The sequence below is a fragment of the Cynocephalus volans genome, chromosome 10 (assembly GCF_027409185.1).
Source record: "Cynocephalus volans isolate mCynVol1 chromosome 10, mCynVol1.pri, whole genome shotgun sequence".
NCBI lineage: Eukaryota > Metazoa > Chordata > Mammalia > Dermoptera > Cynocephalidae > Cynocephalus > Cynocephalus volans.
Genome location: NC_084469.1, coordinates 82,362,516 through 82,383,775, shown reverse-complemented (window position 1 = coordinate 82,383,775; position 21,260 = coordinate 82,362,516). Strand labels below are relative to the sequence as shown.

Here is a 21,260-nt window from a genome sequence, read left to right as displayed (position 1 = left end):
ATATGTCAAAACTATAAACTGTAAAGTACTCTATAGACATTATTTTAGTTTAATATCTGCTTAAATTTCTTCTGTGTCCATTTTAAAAGCAGCTTGCTGTTTTCATTGCCAGTAGACCCACTTGAATTAAAAAAAGAGCAAATTTAATTACTCAACACCTTGTATTTAAAGTAGAGTATTACTGAGAGTTTGAAAGATCAATCAAAGAGTATGTTTTTTTTAATCTTTCCACATAGAAACCTACTTTTAAAAAATGACATCTAGATACCATTTGTAAAATGTACTTGTACAAGATTATTTTAATTTACAGCTATTTATATTATTAAGGGAATTTAGAGTAGATATGAAGAACATAATAGTAGATATAAAACTAGAGCGGTTACTCTGGATAAATTACAGAGTAAACTTGTTCTGCCTGTACATTCTTCTTGCCTTTCTATTTATTCATGAAGGATATGCTCATTTGTTTGAGCTTTTATGGAATTATTGCTTATGTAAAATCAAATGTATTTTCAGTTACTGTTGTCCAGAAAAGGAATTTTCACAATTTAGATAGCTTCTTTTGAAAATTTACTGGAAGAACATAAAACTAGGTCCAACTACTTGATAAACCAATGATTGTAGACAGTAGAATTTGGCCAAGTTTGTTATTGAGTCATTAAAATGTTAGATGCAAGGAAAATGCTTTTATGTAATTAATAGGCTCGAAAGAAAATTACAGAATTATTTTATTAGCTAGGTTTTATCATATTTATAATTGATGCATATTCAGACTTTTAAAAATATAAGTGCATTTCCGAAATACATTTTTGTGTGAATGGGCAAATAAAATGTGTGGATACTTTACCAATTTTATATATAGGCAGTAATATTTACTGTTTTATATAACATATATCTTCCCCCAAAATAGAGAAGGCATTAAAGTGCAGTAAACTTCTTTCTTTAAAACTGATGATCTTAATTAGAATTAGATCCAATTTGTAATTAGATCAAGTAGTATATTTGTGTACTTAGATACAACAGACATGATCCTCTAATCTTAGCTGTACAACTATTGTCAAAAAATGTCAGAGGAGAGGGACTTAGAAATCATCTACTCTAGCTCCATCCTTATATAGATGGAAAACTTGAGGCCCAGGATATTATCTTAATTTTTCTTTGTGCTACATGCTATATTTACAATATAAATTACAAAAATCAAGCAGAGTAAAAAAATGCCTTAAATACTGATATGTAGAAGTGTAGATGAAGATACATACTCTTTTTTTTTTTTCCCTTCCTTTCTCTCCACACCATCTCAAATTATGGGGAAGATGGTGATCAATGATCAAACTAAACTAAATTAGGGAAACTGAGACCTGCTACTTATTACTTCTCTGTGCTAGCTAGCTGTCACACCCTATTGCTGGTGGTCAAGGCGTATTAGCAAATTAGACAAAAGTGTCTTAATATCTTTGTTAGTCTTATGCTTTTCTTTTTATATCATTCCCTATTTTTTTGTCTTCTTTTCTTTTACTACTCTTCCTATCCCCCCACTCCCACCTGGCTATCTACTGCCCTCTATCTCTTAGCTATATTCCCAACCAAATTTATTATTTCACATTTCACCCTATTAACAGTTCTATTACTAAAGTTTGGTGGTGATTAGATTCTGTGATTAATTTACTTGCAAACCTTGGAGTGGAGTGGGGGAATTATTGTTATGAATCTGAGACTAGTTAATCTCCAAGGCTTTTATTCCCTCTTTCCTACCATCCTCAAGGATGCTGTGTCAGGGAATTATTGGATAAATATTTGCCCCAAATCCTGGCCTTTGCCATCTTTCTCTGTAAGGATCTACCAATAGATTCCCTAGCAAAAGAAGAAAAGAAAAAGAAAAGCACCCAAGAGAAATATAGATAGTAAATGTAAAATAAAGTGAGAAATAGTAATTCACATAGTAAATTGAGAAATAATTATGGGTTGGGTTTTTGCTGTATATTCCCAGTTTTCAAGAGCAAGCCCTTTTTGAAATATTTTGTTTCTTTAGGTGTAGTGGATTGAATTATGTCCCCCCAAAACTCCCTGAAGCTTGAATTGTGTCCAAGTTTCATGTGTTAGAAACTTGGCCCCCACTGTAACTGTTAAAAGGGTGGGAAATCCAATTATGGTAGTTGAAAGATGGAGCCTTAAAGAGGTGATTAGATTGTAGGACTATGCCATAATGAATGGATTAAAAATGGTGGTCAGGGGCATGGTTCCGAGGGTTTTGAAAGAAGAGAGAGGAGAGTTTGTCTTTCTCTCTCTGTTCTCTTTGCTTCCACCATCTTGTCATGTGAGACCCCTGGGTCACTGTCACTACCACCAGATGGACTTTGTACTTCCCAGCCTCAGAAACTGTAAGCAATAAATTTCATTTTCTTTATAAATTACCCAGTTTCAAGTATTTTGTTATAAGCAACAGAAACAGACTAATACATTAGGGAAATATTTTATTAGTATTTAAAAGATTATGTATCCTTATTTTATGCATGTAGACAATATTCAAAAAATTATAGAGTAACCCCCCCCCCCTTTTTTTTCTTTTTTCGTGACCGGTAAGGGGAACGCAACCCTTGGCTTGGTGTCGTCTGCACCGCGCTCAGCCAGTGAGTGCACCAGCCATCCCCATATAGGATCTGAACCCGCGGCAGGCGCGCTGCTGCGCTCCCAGCACCGCACTCTCCCGAGTGAGCCACGGGGTCGGCCCGAGTAACCCCCTTTATATTGGTGATTTTCTTTCACTAAAAATAAATGAAAAAATTCGAATGTTCAACAGAATGTATTCTCAGATTTGGGCAGTTTAGTTAACAGATGGACCCTGTACCAGCCAGCTGCCAAAAGAATAAACAAACAAAAAACCAATGGAGATGAGTGTTTACAGTGGGATGTAAGCTGATCACCTCTGATTAAACCAGTGCAGCTTACATTTTAAAAAAATTTTTAAAAATATATTTCAGTGATTTATTTTTATTTTTTGCAGTCTTATTGAGGTATAAATGACATAAAGTCAGCATATTTAAAATGTACAATTTAATGAGTTTTGACATGTATAATCATGAAACCATAACCATAATCATAATAGTGAACATAGAAGTATCACTTTTGATACGAAAAATTTACTGGAGAGGATCAGCAGTAGATTTGAACGGGGAGAAGAAAGAATCAGTGGACTTCAAGATAGAGTGATAGAGATTATGCAATCTGAAGAACAGAAAAAAAAACAGCATCAGGGAAATGTAGGATACCATTAAGTACATAAACATATGGGTAATGGGACAAGGAGAGAGAGAAATGAACAGAAAAAATATTTGAAGAAATAATGCCGAACACTTCCCAAATTTGATAGAAAACAGATTTACACTTCTAAGCTCAATGAATTTCATGTAGAATAAGCATAAAGAAAAATACAAACAGACACATCATAGTAAAAATGCTGAAAGACAAAGAGAAAACTTTGAAAGTGGTAAGAGAAAAACAATTTGTCATATAGATTAACAGCTATCTTCTCATTAGAAACAGTGAAAGATAGAAGGAAGTGGATAACATATTCACAGTGCTAAAAGAAAAAAGTCTGAGGTGATGGATTTGTTAATTAGTTTGATTTAATATACATTGTATTCATAAAACATAACATCACTTTATACACCATAAATACATACAACTAATATTTGTTAATTTACAATTAAAATAAAAATCCTTTTAAGAGAGTCAAAAAATGGGGAAAAAAATCTGTTAACTAAGAATCTTATATCCAGAAAAACCATATTTGAAACATGGAGGTAAAATAAAGACATTCCCAGATAAATGAAAACTGAAAGAATTCATTGCTAGCAGACTCACCTTACAGGAAACACAAAAGAAAATTCTTCATGTTGAAATTGAGTGACCTCAGTAATTCAGAACTACATAAAAAAAAAAAAAATGCATGGAGGAAGGAGGGAGGTTTCGGTAATGGGCCACAATAAGCAACCACATTGTATATCGACAAAATAAAATTTAAAAAAAAAAAAAAAAGCACAAGTGAAGGTACTTATGTAATTATAAAAAACAGTGTAAGTGCATATTTCTTCTTTCTTAACTGGTTTAAAAAGCAAAAACTACCTGATCATGTCAATAGATGCAGAAAAAGCATTTAATAAAATCCAACATCTTTTGCGATTAAAAAAAAAAACACTCAGTGGGCTTGTGGGTTAGCTCAGTTGGTTAGAGTGTGGTGTTGGTAACACCAAGGTCAAGGGTTTGAACAAGGCCAACTGCCATCCCACCCCATGCTGCCCCTCACTCCGCCACAAAAAACACCCACCCAACAAACTAGCAACAGAAGCTAACTTAGTCAACCTGATAAAGGGTGTCTACAAAAAACTCACAGCAAACATCATACTTAATGGCAAGAGACTGAATACTTTTCCCCTAAGATCAAGAACAAGAGAAGGATATAGCTTTTGCTGGTTCTATTTAGCATTGTACTGGAGGTTTTAACCAGGATAGTTAGCAAGAAAAAGAAATAAAAGGAATACAGAGATGTATTAGTCTGTTTCTGTTACTTATAACAAAATACACAGAACTGGGCATTTTATAAAGAAAATGAAATTTATTGCTTACAGTTTCTGAGGCTGGGAAGTCCAAAGTCCAGGGAACACTTCTGGTGAAGGTCTTGGTGGTGGCTTTCAGTGACACAGGGTATCACATTGTGAGATAGCAGAAGCAGAGAGAAAGACAGGCTTTCCTCTCTTTTCTTTTAAAGCCCTTAGAACCATGCCCCTGACCACCATTTTTAAACTATTCACTATGACATGGTCCTACAATCTAATCACCTCTTCAAAGCTCCACCTTTCAATTACTGTAATAGGATTTTGCACCCTCTTCACAGTCACAGTGGGGGCCAAGTTTCTAATTACATAAAACTTGAAGCACACAATTCAAGCTTCAGTGAGTTTTGGGGGGACATATTCAATCCACTACAAGAGAGGAAATAAAGAAGTAAAAATATGTCTGTTTGCATATGACATGCATGATCTTGTATCTAGAAAATTCTAAGGTATCTACTAAAACACAGAGCTAAAAAAAAGTTCAGCAAGGTTGCAGGATAAAAGATCAATATGCAGTAGTCAATTGTATTTCTATACACTTGGAATGAACAATCCAAAAATGAAATTAAAATAATGAACTTACATGTTACCTCAGAATTATCCACATGCTCATTTGTAATCTCTCCTTCCCATCCCTAGGCAAATAGTGATCTGTTTTCTGTCACTACAGATGATGTACATTTTCTAGAATTTTATATAAATGAAATCATTGATAATATGTTCATTTTTTATCTAGCTTCTTTTACTTAGCATAATTATTTAATTTTACATAAAGATTCTTCCATGTTGTGTATATCAGTAACTTGCTCCTTTTTATTTCTGAGTAGTATTCCACTATTTAGAAATATCACAGGGCCGAGCCTGTGGCGCACTCGGGAGAGTGCGGCGCTGGGAGCACAGCGACCCTCCCGCCGCGGGTTCGGATCCTACATAGGAATGGCCGGTGCACTCACTGGCTGAGTGCAGGTCACGAAAAAGACAAAAAATAAATAAATAAATAAATAAAAGAAATATCACAATTAGTATATCCATTCATATTTTATAGACATTTGGGTTTTTCAAGTTTTTGGCTATTAAAGATAAGGCTGCCATGAACACTTGTGTACAAGTCTTTGTATAGACATATACTTTATTTTTCTTTCATAAATGCCTCAGAGTGGAATGGTTTGGTCATACGGTATGTGGTATATGTTTAAATTTTTTAGAAACTGCCAAATTGTTTTTCAAAGTGGTTGTATCATTTTCTGTTTTCATTAGCAGTGTGTAAGAGTTGCGGTTGCTTCACATCTTCATCAGTATTTGATACAGTTTTGTAATTGTAGTCATTCTAGTAGGTGTGTCATATTATCATTGTGGGTTTTTTCCCTCCATTGTGGTTTTAATTTGTATTTCCCTAATGTTAATGATGTGTTGAGGATCTTTGCATGTGATTCTTTGCTATCCCGTATCTCTTTTGATGAAATATCTATATAAAAAACTCTTTTGCCCATGTTTTAATTGAGTTGTCTTTTTATTATTGAATTGTAAGAATTCTTTATGTGTTCTAGATTCATTTCCTTTGTCAGACATACATTTTGCAGATATTTTCTCCAAATATCTGACTTGCCTTTTTATTTTAGTAATAGTGTTTTTTGAAGGCCAAGTTTTTTTTATGAAGTCTAATTTATTGATTTTTTTTTCCTTTAGCTCTAACATTGGGGTCTGTGATCCATGCTGAGTGAATTTTTTTTTTGTATATTATGTGTAATAAGGGTCAAGTTTCTCTTCCTTTCTTTCTACCTTCCCTCTTTCCTTCCTTTCTTCCTTCCCTTATTTTCTTTTTTCTTTTTATTTTTTTGGATAATCAGTTGTTCCAGTGCTACTCATTGGCAAGTATCCTTTCCCCATGACTTGCCTTGAACATCTTCATCATGTAAATAGATTGTGTGAGTATATTTTATATTTCTGAGTTCTCTATACTGTTCCATTGATCTATATATTTGTCTTTACACCAGTAGCACACTGAGCTGATACTGTTGCTTTATAATAGGCCTTGATATTGTATTGTGGTAGTTCTTCAACTTTGGTTTTATTGTCCAGAATTGTTTTTGACTACTCTAGGTTCTAGGTTACAATGTCCATTTCCATGTAAATTTTAGAAGTTTCTTGTCAATTGGTATAAAAGAGTCTGTTGAGATTCTGCTGGGAGTTTGACTGGCATTTTATTGAATCTCTAGATCATTTGGGAAGAATTGTCATTTTAAAAATATTGTGTCATTTCATCCATGAACCATGAACATGGTGTATCTCCGTTTATTTGTTCTTACTTTTTCTCAGCAGTGTTTTATTTTTATTGTAGAGGTGTTGCACTTTGTCAGATTCATCCTTACGTATGTCATATTTCTTCATAATATTTTTAATTTCAATTTCTGATTGTTGGCAGTATAAAAAAAAGTACCATTTGTACTTATATCCTACAATCCTGCCAACCTCATTTGTTACTTCTCATAGCTTACTCTGTGTAACCCCCCCCCCCCTTTTTTGTGGTTCCTATCTTTAGGGCTTTCCTCTAGCGTTTGATAATTCTTGGTTGTCCCTTTATATATATGAGGGTGCTTCAAAAAGTTCATGGAAAGATTTGTTTTATTTTTTTATTTATTTATTTTGGCAGCTGGCTGGTAAGGGGATCCAAACTCTTGATCTTGGTGTTATTAATACCACACTCTAACCAACTGAGCTAACTAGCCAGCTCTGTATTATCTTCTAATTCGATTTTCCACAAACTTTTTGAAGTACCTTCATATAATGTGTGATATTAACATTATCAAAAGCTTTGTGTATACATGGAAGGCTTGACTTCATTATATGGTGATAAGTGGTGGGGGGTGGGAGGCTGCCCCCAAATGTCAGGATCTTTAGATCTATAGATTTTATGTTTTGGAACAGTCAGTATCTCCTAAGAAGAGTTTGAGAGTTTAGAAGTGTGTTGTTTTAAATTTCTAAATACTTATATTTTTGTTGTAATTTCAATGTTTAATGTATTATCTAAAAATGCTACTTAAATAGTTTCTCAATTTTGGGGTTTTTTGAGGATCCATTTTTATAAATATTTCATAGACTCAAAGAAAGACAGTTTATTTGTACCATGCTGACTTCAATATGTAAATGTGTGTATATGTATTTATATATACATATACTTAGAGAATAACAATATTATAGCAAGTATTATGTATTATAATAATGCTATTCTCTTGGTTTATATCTTTAATTTTTTTCCTGCACATAGATTGAGATATGCAAAATATATTCAACTTGCCCACTATGTTTTTTTCCTGGAAGTTTCACTGTAATTTCTAAAATAGTACTTATTTTTTATGTCATCATTGTGGATATTTCCTGCTATCTAGGCACAACCATTTTCTTTGTTCTGTTCAATGTTTTTACCTTGGCTTCTAGTTGGGTTGATACTACTTTACCATTCTTCCTTTCTTTTTGTTATATTCCAGGCATAGCTTTTTCCATCTTTTGATTTTTGACCTTCCTATATCATTCTGTTTTATTAGTATTTTTCTACAAACAGCTTTTGGTCAAATTACTTTTTGACCCTACCTAGAAGTATTTGGTATTTAGTACAGTTTTTTAAATTATTTTTCTAACTGGTATGTTTGGACATTTGTTATCTTGTGGTTTGGTTGTTTTCTGTCCCCTTTTAGGGTCCTAGTTATTTCCTTTGAGTTATGGCATTAACCGTATGGACAATTTGTTAGTTTGGAAGATATATATCCTGTTTTTTATACTACTTGTGATACTTGTAAGTTAAAAAAAAAATCTCATTTACATCTCTATTTCTGGGATTGTCAACATCATGAATGAAATAGGATCTGTTGTCCCTCCCTTGTATGAAATGACACAATCATTTCATCCACCTTACTCTTCCACCCCATTCACATCTCATTACTTGGTTAATTGATTTTGGTTTTTTACATCATGTATCATTATCAGAAACTGTCTTCAACTTTCATATTCTTTCTTTTGTAAGTTAATATACTACTTTTTAAGCAGTTTTAGGTTTCACAGAACAATTGAGTGGAAAGTACAGAGAGTTCCCATATAACATCTCACACTCCCTCCTCCTCCTCCATTTCCCCTTTTATTAGCACTTTGCATTAATGTGGGTTTTAAGATCACCGTGTCACTTCCTACAAAAATGGTAGCTATGATTTTGATAAGGATTGCATTGGATCTGTAGATCACTTTAGGGAGTATTGCCATATTAATAATATTAAGTTTTCTAATTCATGAACATGGGAGTCCTTTTATTTATTTAGGTTTTCTTTAATTTCTTTCAGCAGTGTTTTGAGTGTACAAGTCTTACACTTCTTTTGCTAAATTTATTCCTAAGTATTTTATTCTTTTTGATATTATTGGGAATTGAATTGTTTATTTTTTTTCAGATTGTTCATTGCTTTTGTATAGATATACAGTTGATTTTTTTATATTAGTGTTGTGTTCTGCAACTTCGTAGAACTTATTAGTTTTAATTTTTTTTTTTTTAATGTGAATTCATCAGGATTTTCCCTGTACAAGATGATGTAATATACAAATAGAGATGCATTTTACTTCTTTCTTTCCAATCTGGGTGTCTTCCCTCCCACCCTCTTTTCTCCTCTCCCCCTCTTTCCTTCCCCGCTCCACCATGTTTCTCTCTCTCTTTCCAACCCCCTCCCCCTCCCTAGCTAGAACTCTACTCCAGTATAATGTTGAGTAGAAATGGCAAAGTCTGTTCAGATTTTCTTTTTCTTCTTGAATTAGTTTCAGTAGTTTGTATCTTTCTGGAAATTTGTCCATTTCATTTAGGTTATCTTATTTGTTGGTATACAGTTGTGTTTAGTATATACTTACACCTTTTTTCTTTTTGTAAGTTTGGTATAATGTGCCCTGTGTCATCCCTGATTTTGGCAATTCAATTCTTTTCCTTAGTCTACGCAAATGTTTGACAGTTTTTTCAATCTCTTCAAAGAATCGAATTTTTACTTACTGATTTTTCTCAAGTGTTTTTCTCTTCATTGTTTCATTTATTTCCTTCTAATTTTATTATATCCTTCCTTCCACTTGCTTTGGGTATATTTTGCTCTTGTTTTTCTACTTTCTTAGGTATAAGTTTAGGTTATTGATTTGAAATCTCCTTTATATATACATTTACAGCTATAAATGTCCTTGTAACCACTGCTTTAGCTGTATTTCCACGAATTTCAGTAAGTTATATTTTTGTTTCTATTCATTTTAAAGTATTGTACAACTTCCCTTGTGATTTCTTTCTGACACTTTGATTATTTAGGGTTTAATTTTCATATTCTTGTGAATTCCAGAATTTTTTTGTTATTCATTTCTATTTTTTTTATCCCATTGTTGTTGGAGATTGTACTTTGTATGATTTCAATCCTTTGAAATTTAGATGTTTGTTTTATGACTTCACTTGTAGTCTATCCTAAAGAATGTTCTATGTGCATTTGAGAAAATATGTATACTGCTTCTGTTGCTGGGTAGATTGTTCTGTACATGTCTGCTATGTCTAATTGGTTTATAGCATTATTCAGGTCTTCTATTTCTTTGTAGATCTTTAGCCTAGTTTTAACTGTGATTGAAAGTGAGGTATTGAAGTCAACAGCTCTTATTGTTGAATTGTCTGTCTCCCTTTAATTCTCTCAGTGTTTGCTTTCATGTATTTTGGAGCACTGTTGTCAGGTGCAGATATGTTTAGATTTGTTATGCCTTTCTGATGGATTGATCATTTCACCATTCTACAATGTCCTTCCTTGTCTCTAGTAACAATTTTTGTCTTAAAAATCTATATTTTACTACTAATAATTAGTCAGTCTTGCTAGCTCTTTTTTGGTTACTATTTTCATGGTATATCTTAAACCATCCTTTCACTTTCAACTATTAATGACTTTGAATCTAAAATGTCTCTGTTGTATGTACTTAGCAACATAGCTGTGTCTTATTCATTTCTTAGTGTGGATACTATCTAGTGTCCTTTCACTTCAGCCTTTAGTATTCTTTCAGATTTTGTAATCTGAGAATGTCTTAATTTCTCCTTCATTTTTGAAGTATAGTTTTGTTGGATATAGAATTCTTGGTTAACAGTCTTTTTCTTTCAGCACTTTCCATATGTCCTCTCACTGCTTTCTGGTCTCTGTGGTTTCTAGTGCTGAGTGAGTTGTTAATCTTATGGAGGATCCCTTGCACCTAATGAAAGAAGCATTTTCTCTTACCGCTTTGAAGATTTTCTCTTTGGTTTAGACAGATTGACTATGATGTGTCTAAGTGTGAATTTCTGTGTTTACTTAGCACCTGTTGAGCTCCTCAGATGTGTAGATTAATGTTTTTTATCAAATCTAAGAAGTATTTAGGGGCTGGCCTGTGGCTCACTTGGGAGAGTGTGGTGCTGATAACACCAAGGCCATGGGTTCAGATCCCTATATAGGGATGGCCAGTTAGCTCACTTGGGAGAGCGTGGTGCTGACAACATCAAGTCAAGGGTTAAGATCCCCTTACCTGTCATCCAAAAAAAAGAAGAAGAAGAAGTATTTGGCTATTATTTCTTCAAATTTTCTTTAAGCCCTGCTCTCTTTTTTCTCTCCTGGGACTCCCATTACAGCATGTTGGTAATCTTTATGGTGCCCTTAGGTCTCTGAAGTGCTGTTAATTATCTTTGTATTTCTGTTCTTCAGACTGGATAATCTCAGTTGAGCAGTCTTCAAGTTTGCAGATTCTTCTGCCAGCTGAAATTAATGTTTAACACGTTACTGTATTTTCAAACTCCAAAATTTATATTTGCTTTTATTCTATAATTTCTGTCTTTTTGTTGATATTCTCTATTTGTCAAGACATCGTTCTCATACTTTTCTGTAATTCTTCAGACATGATTTCCTTTGGGTTTTTTTTTAATTGTGGTAAAATACATATAACATAAAAATTTCCATCTTTTCTATTTTTAAGTGTATGGTTTAGTAATGTTAAGTGTATTCACAATGTTATGTTACCAATCTCCAGAACTTTTTCATCATGCAGAACTGAAGCTATATACCCATTAAACAGCAGTTCCCTATTTCCTTCTCCCTAACCCCTGGCAACTACCATTTTCTTTTGTGTTTCTTCATGTTTGGCTACTCTAGGTACCTCCTGTAAGTGGAGTCATACAGTATTTGCCTTTTCATAACTGTCTCATTTTGCTTCTCATAATGTCCTCAAGGTTTATCCATGTTGTAGCCTTAGGTTTTTGAGCATATTTATAATAGCTGATTTAAAATCTTTGTTTAAAAAGTTTAACATCTGGTCTTCCTCAGGGATAGTCTCCATTGACTGCTATTTTTAAATGTGTTTAGGCCATACTTTTGTATGTTTTAGGTGTCTCATAATTTTTTTGTTGAAACTGAACATTTAAAGTATTATAATTATATTTAAATAATATGCTCATATTCTCCCACCCACAAGAGTGTGTTGTTTTTTATGCCATTGTTTCTGTTGTAGCCATTTGTTCAATGACTTTCCTGGCTTCATTCTGTACAGTCTGTGTTCTTTGTAAATGGGTGGCCACTAAATTTGCTCTTTTTGTTGTGTGGTCAGCTAATGATTAGACAGACTTTTCCTTAAGTCCCTGAAACAATAACTCTTTGCCAAGGAGCTCTGCGTGTGTATGTTGAGGCATGCCTTTAACACATGGGCAGATAGTTTACAACTCTGCCTTAGCCTTCACTTCCAGCTTTTGCAGAGCCTCATTGTCTGCCAGAGATGAGCTTCTGAGTCCTTCTCAGGTCTTTTCTGGTCATGCTTAGAGCCCTGCACATTCACACAGCCTTCTAGATTCCCAGGGATATATCACAGCTTTTCAATGCCCCTCATGAATATCTCATTCCCCAGTTTTTCTTTTTAAGTTTTTGGGTCAGCCTCTTGTTAGTCCCAACTGGTATTGCTGTCTCAAGCAGCTGCAATGTTAACACTTGCCACTGATTGTTTTTGACAAATGTTCTGGGGATAGAGATGTTCATACAGTGTTCTCTGTGTCAGGTAAAATAGAGACGTGGAGCTTTTCCAAGGAACTGCCAGACAAGTCAAATAGTGACAGTTCTCTGAGGATGGGGCTTTTGGGGAGATATAATCCTATTTTGCCCCCTAAGGTGGTTGCTAGGCTACTGGTTATCATAGCTACTGTGTTTATGAGGTTGCTGGTTTTCAGGGCTACTGTGAACCTTGGAGAAGGGATGGGGGTAAAGCAAGTTAAAATATCACAAAGCTAGCTCTATTTACCTAGGTTAAGCTGTTTTCCTTGAATAAATGCTCCTCAGATTATTGCATGAAAATTCTGTAGGTGTTATTCTAATAACATGTCATCACTTTTTATTGCACAGGAAGAGTCTAAACCTTTTTATCTATAGAGTCAGGTCTTCTAGAATATTTTCTTGGATTATTTCTTTAATTATTCCCTATATTAATTTGTTGAGACCTCTCCTTTAGAAATATCAACTAGCTATTAATTTAATCTTTTTATTTTTTCTATATCTATCCCCTACATGTCTTTTTCTTCTGTATCCTGGACATTTTCCTCGAGTTTTGCATTGTCACTGATTTAATTTCTATAGTTGATGGCATAGAGGAAAAACAAACTAATTTCTTCCTACTGTACTGTCACAACACAGAGTACTTCTGACACCAGATGTGTTGGGGTTTTTCCCTACACACCAAGCATGCAGTCCTTCAGCAGTAGACACCAGCTGTGTGTCCTCTAATTCAATTCAGTTCTGACACTATCTGGGGGCAGTGATCTGACACTGTCAGATCCCACAGATACAAGACTACCCCCCCACTTCAGACACCAGTCTCAAGTCTGGGCTTACTGGTTATAAATTGGGGTTTCCACAATCCCCTTCTCAGGTTTGATTAATTTGCTAGGGCAGCTCCGGGAAGCAATGTACTTACGTTTACTCGTTTATTATAAAGGATATTTTAAAGGATACAAATGAACAGCCAGATACATCTCTTCATGTGGAAGAGGAGGAGGGTTGAGGTCTGGAAGGGTCCCGAGCACAGGAGCTCCTGTCCCTGTCAGGTTGGGGTGTGCTATCCTCCTGGCACATGGATGTGTTCTTGTTCACCTTCCTGTAAACATCGTATCTTTTCATAAATGTTTCAGTATCTATTTCTAAAAGTATAGACTCTTAAAAGACCATAACCATAACTATCATACCTAAAGATGACAGTTTTTGAATATGTATATCAACCCTATTTATAATAATCTGGTGTAAGTGAAAGTAATAATATGTTTAAGGTTTAAAACATGTGGAAGGCACTTGGTGCCTTATTTAAAGACCTATGTAAGCCTCTAGCAATGAGTGCCTGCTACTTAAAGCATTTGAGGAGCAAACTAAAGAAGATATAGTCTCTTTAATACACAGTTGCTTGTTTTAATAATCTAGTTGGTACATTAGCTAATATATTCAGTTAAAATATTTTTAAGACCTATTGATGTTTTGCTTGTTATAAGCAGAAAGGTTTTGCTTTAAGGCATCTTTAAAAAGTGAATTTTGGAGGCTAGCTGGTTAGCTCACTTGGTTAGAGCATTGTGCTGATAACACCAAGGTCAAGTAAAAAAAATAAGTGAATTTTTCACTCTGCTGTATCAGAATATAGTAGCATAATAAGTTTTGCTAGTTTACTCTTATTTAGAATTTACCTTTTAGTTAAAGAATTTATACCGTACTTCCTGATAATGTTTGAGGAGGAATATACTGATTGTTATTTTACCTGTTATCTAACAGTTTTAGGACATTCTACATATTTACTTTATATTCCTATAGCAGTTAAGGTAGAGCGTGACACCAGGGTGAAGGGTTCAGATCCCCATACTAGCCAGCCACCAAAAAAAAAAAAGAGTGTGTTACCAAGAGGAAAACTGGTTCTGCAGGAACCAGTTATCATGGTCACTCAAGAGTCATTAATAAATAGATTTAAGAACAAAGCTTTTGAGTGTAATTTTTCCTTCTTTGTTCTTTACGTATTTTCAGAAATTTTGACATTGAACATGTTTCATTTGAAAAAAAAGTATTTAGAAAGTGCGGAATGCAAAGAATGATGCTCGGGTTTTAATGTTTTCCCTGTGTTTCCGAACTAGATATATTGAGCAGAAATATCAACCTTACTAATACATCAGGTATTTTTAAATTTATACAGCTTTCTATTGGAACTACTCAAGTTTTTTAAGTGTTCATTGTTCTCCCCTAGGTGTTGGATCCTGAACAAAACCATAACTTCACAGATCATTACCTAAATGTGGCCTTTGACCTTTCCCAAGTTCTTTTTATAGCTACTGCCAACACCACTGCTACTATTCCACCTGCCTTGTTGGACAGAATGGAGATCATTCAAGTTCCAGGTACTCAGTTCATAAGTAAAATCATTATTTGATACATCTTGCCTTTCTGAGCATGACCCTTTAAAATTGGCCATACTGTGGAGTTTTAAGTAAAGAAGTTCATTTGCCAACATAGAATCTTCAAAAGTTCTGAGTAAGGTGTATAAACCAGCTTATATGTACACTCAAAAGTTTGGAACAGTAAAACTCATTTGTTTTAACCATGGCAGATAAAAGTATGTATATGTTCTGTAAGACATCAAGAGTATATGTTGACGATTTCAGATTTAATTTAGCATTAAAGAATGATTGCTTTTTATGGAAAACAAAACTTTCTTCTTTGAAGCAGTTTCTAAAATTAGAGATAAAAATAATTTATTTCTTCAAAGTAAGTGTCTGAAAAGAAATATAGATCATCACATGATCAATTTAGTTTCCTATCAACCAGATTTTGAAGTCTTTACCATCTCTCTGGGTAAGTGTTGTGTAAGCATTCACTCTCAATAAGAGGTGGTTCCTGAAGAGTAACCGAACTTTCCCCTTATTAAATCTGGCCTCATTTTAGGGCACGGTACTTTTAAATTCCTCTTTTTAGTTGGATCTGTTGAGTAGTTACATTTTTTTTTTTTCTTTACCATGTCTTCTTCACTGGAATGTGCAGATAAAGTCCTTTAGTTACTAACACTAAATAAATTCTAGCATTTTCATATTATTTTAATTGCTCAACTATTTTTCCCTTGAAGAGATCAAATATTAGTGGGTATTTGTTAAAATGAAAACCTGCAGGTTTCTATATTCAGTTCTTAAATATGGTGATGTAAAAAGTTGCCTCTGTGTATTTATAAGACTAAAATAAATAACTAATGAGACCCAATTACCTGGAAACTCCAAATTAAGGCAGAAAATCTATATAAGACACGCTAATGTGAAATGAAATAATCAGGGTGGTCGTTGCAGAGGTGGACATATGATGCCACCTTCTTCCTTTGACAGATTTGGTCATCCTGTCTTCCAGCTTTTCTGATGTTTTTTAACCTCTTCTTTCTATTCAAAAGATGTCATATCAATTCATTTTAATTGAGGTGAAATTTTATCTTACAGAATTTAAAGACAAAGTAAATCTATATTCATTGAGGCTATTAAATAAGCATATAAAGCCTTTCAGATATAGTAATTTTCTCTATATATTCCGACATGTTGTGGGGGGTGTTTATAGGGACATCCTAGTTTTTGTCTTGTCTTGTTGCTAAAATTTATAGTCAGAGTTCTGGAAATAGTTCTTTGGAGCCCTTTTCTTGGAACCCAGTGCTTATTTAATTGAAGAAGTGTGTGTGTGTATAAGTTTTTTTAAGTATGAATTAAATTCTTCCAAAGAAAAGGGATACATTTATTTTTCCTATTTAAAATTTCAGAGCATTTGAAGACAAAGAGATAATTATCTCTAAGGTTTAACTGATATATTTTTTCTCTTCTTTGAGAAATATATTATTTAATCAAAAGACTTTCAGACACTATGCTTAGCAAATGCTTGTTTTGTTTGTGAAAAAGTTGGACAGTTTAACAATTGTTGATTTAGAATGCATTATTTTGATTATAGTCTCAGTTGAAGTAATGTTTAAATTCATTCTAAATCCAAATCCATTGAATCTGCATTTGATTCTTTAAAAAAGCATGGCATTGTGGGAGCCACGTGAATTACAAAACAAAACACTTCTTTTCCAGGGTATACACAAGAGGAGAAGATAGAGATTGCCCATAGGCACTTGATCCCAAAGCAACTGGAACAACATGGGCTGACTCCTCATCAGATTCAGATCCCTCAGGTTACTACTCTTGACATCATCACCAGGTTAGTCAGCCATCCTGAGGCTTCATTAATATTTGAGTCTGAAAAGGAGATTATTTGACTGTCATCCAATAGCTTCCATTTCTTTCTCCAACAACTTCCCAGCAAGCATTGCCATAGCTATTGATTTACACAGGGCTCTATATTGGGCAGAAATTCATAGAGAAAGCTTTTAGAATCTATCTTCATAATAAGCACCTTAGCTGAGCCAGCATTTCTACTTTGCCACAATAGCAATATAAGGGATCAATTTGATAAATTAAAAACCAAACACATGGAAAATACAAACACTTTTGGTGCCCAAGACCTTGAAAGTTGTTGAAGTCTCTTCAACAAGAAGAGAATGAGGTGAGAGGCTACTCGCAGACATGTGTTTTAAGTTATTAAGATTCTCTTCTCTTTGACTGAGAGATTTTAAAATCCTTGGAGTTTTGATATTCAGAATTATTATTGGAATACTAGAGAAGGTAACTTTCCAAGTTTGTTACTTAGTGCTTATGCCTGTGACAAGTAGTGTATAGATTATCTGAGCAGAGTGTTGCTTAGTCTAATTTATAGATTGTCTGTTTGAATGGAAAATATACCCTGTTGAGAATTTATATCTACTATAGCCTCTTACTGTTTTCCTGGCTCCGTATTACAGATCTGTTGCATCATCCAGCACATTGTATCAGGCTTGCAGGCACTCCTCATGCAGCCTTTTTCTAGTAACTATTATTTTTCAAGAGATATGAAGTCCATTTTGAACTTTGAGTTAGTGTTTGACCAGTCAGACTGCCTTGTGATCTATGTCAGCCTTCTTATGGGCCTGACCTGGGAGTTCCTTTACTTAACGTGTTTTGTGATTCACTGTGTGGATAATGCTAGGAGAAATAAGTTAGATGATTTATATGCCAAAGTCTTCTAGTAATTTATTACTCCAGATAACACCCATGATGCCTTTGGGTAAATTTCAACAAGTTGTTCAACCTTTTTGATAGCTTCCTCATCTATAAAATATAAGTGATAGACAGAAATCCATAGCTTATCTGAATCTGAATAATAATGATTCTGAAGAGTACTCATTCTTTGTTTTGTATTTCCCAGTTGTTGCTTGGAGAACTATTTCTTTTTTATATAATTATTAGCTCAAAGCACAGATCTTAAAAACTGTGGATGTTAGGAAACCTCTCTGAACAGTTTATTAGTTTTAATATTGTTTTTAAAAACAGCATCAGTATATGCTGCTCCAGGCAAGTTTTGGATATTTAGTGAGTTAACCAAACTTAGGACATAGGGTACCAATATTTGAGGTTTCATCTTTTGGGGTGTGTCATAATCTTAGACCCTTAATGTTCTAGTTTTACTTTCCTCTGAACTGTAACTAGCATACTTGTGTACTTCCAGTCCTAGGATGTTTATTGCTAACTACCTCTTGGTAAGTAACTCTAATTGTTATAAAGATATGAGGGGTCTTCAAAAAGTTCATGGAAAGATTCATATTATGTTTAATTTTATTTTTCCACAAACTTTTTGAAGTACCCCTGTATTCTTTCCTATGATTTTCTACTTGTTGCCTTTTAGGAGCACCTGGAATCTAAGTATAATTCCTCCCTTGTACAGTTCTTCTGACATTAAAAAAAAGTGCTATCAGGTCCACACCCCCTAAATGTTCTCTTCTTCATGCTAAACATTCCTATTCTCTGTACCCTTCTTTTTGACCCGGTTTCAAGACTTTTTCCCTTCTCAGTCCTCTGAAGAAAGCACCCAGAGTGGGACACAGTACTTAGATGTAGCCTAAACAATTCATGGTACAGAAAGACATGCTTTTCTTATTCCGACTGTATTATTTTATGGCTGTCTCTCTAGATTTTTAGCTTTTTTTATACTATTGTCTTGCCTTTTTCAATGAATTTCTGCTAAGCTTAGTATGTCCCATTCTGTTTTTACAGAATTGAATTTTTTAAAATCCAAGTGTAGACGTTTGCAGTTTATCACATAAGGATTGGTATGTCTATTTTTTTCAGTCAGCTGTTACTACTATACTATCTGCATTAGTACCTAGCCCATTATTGTTCTAAACACATAAAAAAGTATTTTTTTTGTTGTTGTTCTCATTATTTTTGGCAAGCTCCAGATCATTCTGAACTTTCTGGCATCAGTTCCTCATGTTCATGTCATTCCTTCATAAGCTTCCTCAGTCCCTTTGGTCTTATTTGTCCAGTCCCTTTAAACTGAGCTGATCTAATAGTTGTCTAGGAAGCTACATTGGGTTTTTATTTTTGTTGTTTTTATGTGTTGGCTTGTTTATATTAAAGGTCCCTCCTTGTTTTCTTCCTCATTGGAATTATATGCAGTTGTATAATGGGGACTTTATTTTTATATCCTTTTATCCCTTTGATTTAAATGAGTTTTATTTTAGAGTATTTAGCCAAAAGATTTATCTCTATTTTCTCAGAACTTTTAAAATCTGCTTCCCTAAAGTCTAGAATATATGTCTGACTGCCTAATCAAATCCAATTTTTTAGATAAAACTTCATTCTCTGTCTTATGCTGCTCATTCAGATCCATCCAAAGCTGAGTGGCCCAAAATGGTTGCACTACATAATGGTTTATGGAATGGCTTATGGAATTTAAGCTCTGCTTAACCACATGTAGAATCTTTTTATAAAATCGCAGTGCTTGCATCTTAGTATACTTTCCTCCTTTAGAAGTCTCCACAATGAAAATACAGTGAACAGAGGTGATTAGCGTAGTTTCTAGTAGAAACTAGGTTTCTGTCTCATTCTTTTTTGCTTTAGTTAGACAAAGAGTGCAGTTTCTCTGATTTCTTCAACAATATTTCAAGTGTAATAACAAATTTATAATTTTCTTATATTGATAAATTTTGTTTAAAACTCTCAAATGTATCATCAAGGAGTAAATGGTGTTTTATATGCTGACAAATTTACTTTGGCAACATAAATTGAAGAACCAAAGAATCATTTTAGGTATACGGTAATTGTTCAGGATAATCTGTATAAAGGAAATAGTTGTGGCTGAAAAGTCATCTGAATATTTAAAAAATTACAGTACTTTAATGAGTTTTAAGTGTGGAGAAGTTAGTACTTAAGAAAAGGTAATAAATTTTTAAATTTACCATGTTCAATCACATTACTTCTGTCTATTTTTAAAGGTGGTGTTTAGCCAAAAGTAAAATATTTTTCTTTGATGACAGGTATACCAGAGAGTCAGGGGTTCGCTCTCTGGATAGAAAGCTTGGGGCCATTTGCCGAGCTGTTGCTGTGAAGGTGGCAGAAGGACAACATAAAGAACACAAATTGGACCATTCTGATGTGACTGAGGGAGAAGGTCCGTGACCTTGTGCTGGTGCTCGCAGGCCTGACGGCCAGGGGTGAATGCCAAAATGAAGTTGGGTACGGAGGGATGGTATCAGGTAGTCCTTGGAGCAGTGGCACACACTACTCCACTAGTAAATGCATCCAGTGAGTAAGTAATAACTTAATGTTTGTTGTATTTTATCAAGAGTATTCTCTCTTACAAATAGTACGGTGTTTTAACTGGAATAATACTCAGTGTTAATGCTTTGTGGTTATAGTAACTTTCTCCAGTTTATAACGATGGTATGTTTTATGTATGGATCTGGTGTTCTCTTATTTCTTTCTTACCCAGACAGCTGTTAAGTCTTTGAATGATTTATAACAAGGGGCTGGCTGGTTAGCTCAGTTGGTTTTAGAGCATGGTGTTATAACACCAAGGTCAAGAGTTTGGATCCCCAGGCAGCCACCAAAAAAAAAAGAAAAGAATTTATAACATAAAAAGTTGTTAACAGTATTTTTAAAAATCCAAGCTGTTTGAGCATTGCAAGGGCAGATCTTGATACTCTGGAATAGCTCCATTTGTAATAATTTGTTTTTCTCACATATTTTTTTTTTGTAGGTATACAATCAAATGTGATTTAAATTACTTTTTCTTAAAAAAATAATTGTGGAGGTGGTAACATGAGGAGGGTTCTGTTGCTGGAATTAACCAAATGTGGATATTTCCTTTGGTACCCAGTTAAAATGTTCACTTCTCACCCCAGAACTGTAAGGGGTCTCAGTTCATCACAGAATGCTATTATACAGTTTGCCAAAACTTGCTTTAACAAACATTATTCGAGTAGTAGGTAATTGAAAATATCTTTCATAGCAAAGAGATTTATTAGATGTTCTACCATCTCCATAGCTTTTTCCAGAAGGGAATTGGATAAATATGATGAAGGAACCATAATTTGTGGTAGGCTTAGTGGAACAGATGCAATTAAAAATCTTCCTTGTTTTTCCTTCTATTGCGGAGCATAGTGCATTGAACAGCAGAAGCGTCAAAGAGTAGACTTTCACATAATCCTCCTGTTTCCACTATGGTGCTTCACCCCTGCTCCCACTGTGCCTGG

At 34.1% G+C, this 21,260-nt stretch overlaps 1 protein-coding gene across 1 annotated transcript in view; it reads left to right on the top strand.

Moving 5' to 3' along the window:
* The window catches only part of LONP2 (lon peptidase 2, peroxisomal), a 100,415-nt gene that overhangs the window by 39,316 nt on the left and 39,839 nt on the right, over nucleotides 1-21,260 (top strand). The window contains exons 9-11 of the mRNA XM_063110765.1: nucleotides 14,871-15,021; nucleotides 16,723-16,849; nucleotides 20,043-20,176. Coding sequence (XP_062966835.1) covers nucleotides 14,871-15,021; nucleotides 16,723-16,849; nucleotides 20,043-20,176 — 412 coding nt within the window. The remainder of the gene's footprint in view (nucleotides 1-14,870; nucleotides 15,022-16,722; nucleotides 16,850-20,042; nucleotides 20,177-21,260) is intronic.